Below are 3,773 nucleotides of genomic sequence, written 5' to 3'. Positions count from 1 at the left end.
CTTAAGCATTACTGAATGTTGTTTATTATTTGGTGAAAATATTTTTTCTTTCTTTTGTTCCTTGAAAAGTAAACCTACCTTCTACTCATTCTCCAATTCTCTGGTCAGGTATTTGAGATACTCTCTCAACTTTTCTCACCTCCAAGACATGGTTATCTGACCCTTTTGCGAGTCCCAGAGAAGGCAGACAACCCAGATTAAGCTGCTGAGCTTCACCAGACCTCGTGCTCCATATTTGTGTTAGAGCAAGAACAAACCTTTTTGTCTCTAAACTCCAAGAGAGTTGCTCTTAACTGTTCAGAAATAATTCTAAGACAGAGGTAAAGAAGGTGGATGAGTATCCCAGAGGATAATGAACAATGATTATTAATCAACATTATGAAATGTTGCATGTAATAAATAAGAGAATATAAAGTTCCTTAATTTTGTAGTTAAAGGCTTTAATGCCTAGGCATTTACTTCAATCAATTTAAATAGTAGGAATAATCTAGAGTTTGTCCAGTGTCTATTTCAAGCTATTTTCCTTCCTCAATCATCTAGATGAGGTGTCAGCAACATGGAAACAGGAAATCAAACCGGGGTTTCAGATTTTTTACTTCTGGGATTTTCCAAAGACTCAGCACATAAACCCATACTTTTTGGTCTCTTCCTATCCATGTACCTGGTCACCATGCTCGGGAACCTGCTCATCATGCTGGCTGTCATCTCTGACTCCCACCTCCACACCCCCATGTACTTCTTCCTCTCCAACCTGTCCTTTGTCGACATCTGCTTCACCTCCACCACCATCCCGAAGATGCTGGTGAACATCCAGACACAGAGCAAAGCCATCTCCTACAATGGATGCCTCATTCAAGTGTATTTTTTTACAGTTTTTATTGGAATGGACAACTTCCTCCTGACTGTGATGGCCTATGACCGGTATGTGGCCATCTGCCACCCCTTGCACTACATGGTCATCATGAACACACACCTGTGTGGCCTGCTGGTTCTGTTGTGTTGGTTCATCATATTCTGGGTCTCCCTGGTTCATATCCTACTGATGAGGAGGCTGACCTTCTGTGCAGGAACTGAAATTCCACATTTCTTCTGTGAACTGGCTCAGATTCTCAAGGTAGCCTGCTCAGACACCTTCGTCAATAATGTCTTCATGTACGTGATTGCTGCCCTACTGGGTGTGATTCCTGTCACTGGAATTCTCTATTCTTATGCTCAGATTGTCTCCTCATTAATGAGAATGTCCTCTTCAGGGGGGAAATATAAAGCATTTTCCACCTGTGGGTCTCACCTTACTGCAGTCTCCTTGTTCTGTGGGACAGGACTGGGGGTCTATCTCAGTTCTGCTGTGACCCATTCTTCCCTGCAAAACTCAGTGGTCTCAGTGATGTACACTGTGGTCACCCCCATGCTGAACCCCTTCATCTACAGCCTGAGGAACAAGGATGTGAAGGGGGCCTTGGGAAGGCTCCTCAACCAAGCAGCACCTTGTCCATCATGGGTCACTGGCCCCAGAACTAAGCGTACATTGTGAACCTCAGAGGTTAATGTTGCAAATTAAATATTCAGGTTCTTTTTCTCTCCTAGTGAAATAAGCCATTGTTGAAGGAAAAATACCATATGATCTTACCTTTAACAGGAAGCTAAACAACAAAACAAACAAGAAAGCAAAATATAACCAAAGGCACTGAAATAGAGAACAGGCTGACAGTGACCAGAGGGGAGAAGGGAGGGAATTTCAGGGGAAATAGGGGAGGGATTTAGAGGAACATATATAAAGGATACATGGACAACAATTGAGAAGGGTGGAAATGGGAGGGGGGGAGCATGGGGGGTGGGATGGGATGAAAGTAATAGACAGAAAACTGTACTTGAAAAATAATTATATATATATAAAAGAAGTACAAATAGGTAGTTACAGAATAAGCATGGGGATGAAAGTACAGTATAGAAAATGGAGTAAACACAGAACCTATGCATGACCCATGGACATGAACAGTGGTATGAGGATTGCCTGAGGGAGTGGAAGGTTCTGGGTGTAGAAGGGCAAAGGGGTAAAATTGTGACAACTGTAATATCATAATCAATAAAATATAACTTAAATAAAAGGCAGCTGAAGCAAAAAAAGACATTGATTTCTTCTATCCAAAGCACAGGTGATTTCCCTTTTCTTTGTTTTTGTATTAGTATGTGTTTGGTTCTTCTCAGCAACTCCCTGAAAAACTTTTTAAAGAATTTTTCACCCTTACATGCTGTCCACAACACTCCTCATTTGGCCAGCATCTTGCAGCTATTCTTAAGATTTCTAAGTTTAGGAGGAGGTGGGTTAAGATGGCGACAGAGTAGCACAGAGGGAACCCAGCTCCCATGCATCTGGTAGAAAATCCGGGGGGATCTACCGAAGAACAGCATAATCAACCAACAATTCCCCAACATTTATGAAAATGAGAGACCACAGAGTGTGACAGAGGAACCAGACACCTGCAGGTCAGGGAGGACTCCAGAAGGCAAGTGAGGAAAAAAGTGGCTGTGCGCCCTTGGCCTCCTAGGCTGCGGGCTGCACCTGGGCACGCCCAAGGTGGGCGACTTCCGGCGGAGCGTGAGTAAGGTCCAGAAGCGGGGCCAATCTGGACCGGCACCATCAGTGGGAAACAGAAGCCCCCTCTGAATCCAGGGCTGGGGCGCCTGTGGTGGAGGGAACTCCAGAGGCCCGGCACCCGGTGGGCAGGCAACAGACTCCAGCAACAGACTCTGTGAGAGAGATCTGACTCCCCCACTCCCCATCTAGACAGGCAGGTTAATACCGGGCAGAGACCTGTGGGCTTAAGTTGACATGAAGGGTGGCAATTGCGGACTCGGTGGTCACCAGCCAGCCAGCCCACCAGCCCGGGGGATTTAAGAAGGACACTGTCATTGCCAGTCTTTTGGGATTGGGCTGGGCTGAGAGGCAGGCTTGTTGGAGAAGTCTCTATTGGAAAGTGGACTGAGGGGCTCTGCCACCGCAGCTTGCCTCATGGCCCAACCACCCAGCAGCCATCCAGGGGAGAGGTGGGAACACCTGGGTCCCACCATGGGACTGAGGAGGACGGTGCCGAATACCAAGGGACACAGGCAGCCTCCCGGAGGTGTGCGCGCCCACAGCCCAATTGGCAGCCTGCTCGAGCGCGCCTGCATACCTGCCCTCAGAGACACCGCAACCAGAAAAACCGGTTTGGACAGTTTGAAACCAACAAAGGAAGGGTGCTTCTTTTTTTTTTTCCCTTCTCTAGTATGTGTGTGTATGTGTGTTTTTTTCCCTTCCCCCCTTTTTTTCTCTCTCAACTTCTTTTGTAATTAATCTTATATCTTGCAAACTGTATTGTTGCTCTATCTTTCAATACTCTGTCCTTCATTTCTTTTTCTTTTTGTCCGGTTTTAGTCCTTCCATTCTTCCCAAAATTTCGGCTTATTCCCCTTTTCTCCTGATGTGTGTGCGTGTGTGTGTGTGTGTGTGTGTGTGTGTTGGATTGTTTGTTTGTGTGTTGCTTAGTTTTCCTTTAGGTGTATTATTATTTTTTTGCATTATTCTTACTCCCTTTTTTTAATATTAAGAATATCTTTGTATCCCTCCTCTTTCTGTACAGGTTTCTTAGTCCTGGCTGGGTATATTGTAATACCTGATGGTTCCCACTGCTCTTTCCTCCACAGCGTATTGCTAATTTTCTATACTTCACTTTCTTTCCTTTGCTATACTACCCAAGCTCTATAACCCCCATTTAGACAGATCACATAGAATC

General features: G+C 45.2%; 1 protein-coding gene across 1 annotated transcript; it reads left to right on the top strand.

The window, feature by feature from the left end:
* Positions 1 to 556: 556 nt before the first annotated feature.
* On the top strand, positions 557 to 1,531 carry LOC118988135 (olfactory receptor 7D4-like). Its single transcript, XM_037047541.1, has one exon. It carries the CDS (start codon positions 557 to 559, stop codon positions 1,529 to 1,531), a length of 975 nt encoding a protein of 324 aa, XP_036903436.1.
* The last annotated feature ends 2,242 nt before the right edge of the window (positions 1,532 to 3,773 follow it).

The sequence above is a fragment of the Sturnira hondurensis genome, unplaced genomic scaffold, assembly GCF_014824575.4.
Source record: "Sturnira hondurensis isolate 20B ecotype Veracruz unplaced genomic scaffold, ASM1482457v3 Scaffold0005895, whole genome shotgun sequence".
NCBI lineage: Eukaryota > Metazoa > Chordata > Mammalia > Chiroptera > Phyllostomidae > Sturnira > Sturnira hondurensis.
This window is presented reverse-complemented; position numbering and strand designations above follow the sequence as displayed.

Coding starts and splice junctions, on each gene's coding strand:
- LOC118988135 (XM_037047541.1), top strand. CDS start 557: ATGGAAACAGGAAATCAAACCGGGGTTTCAGATTTTTTACTTCTGGGA.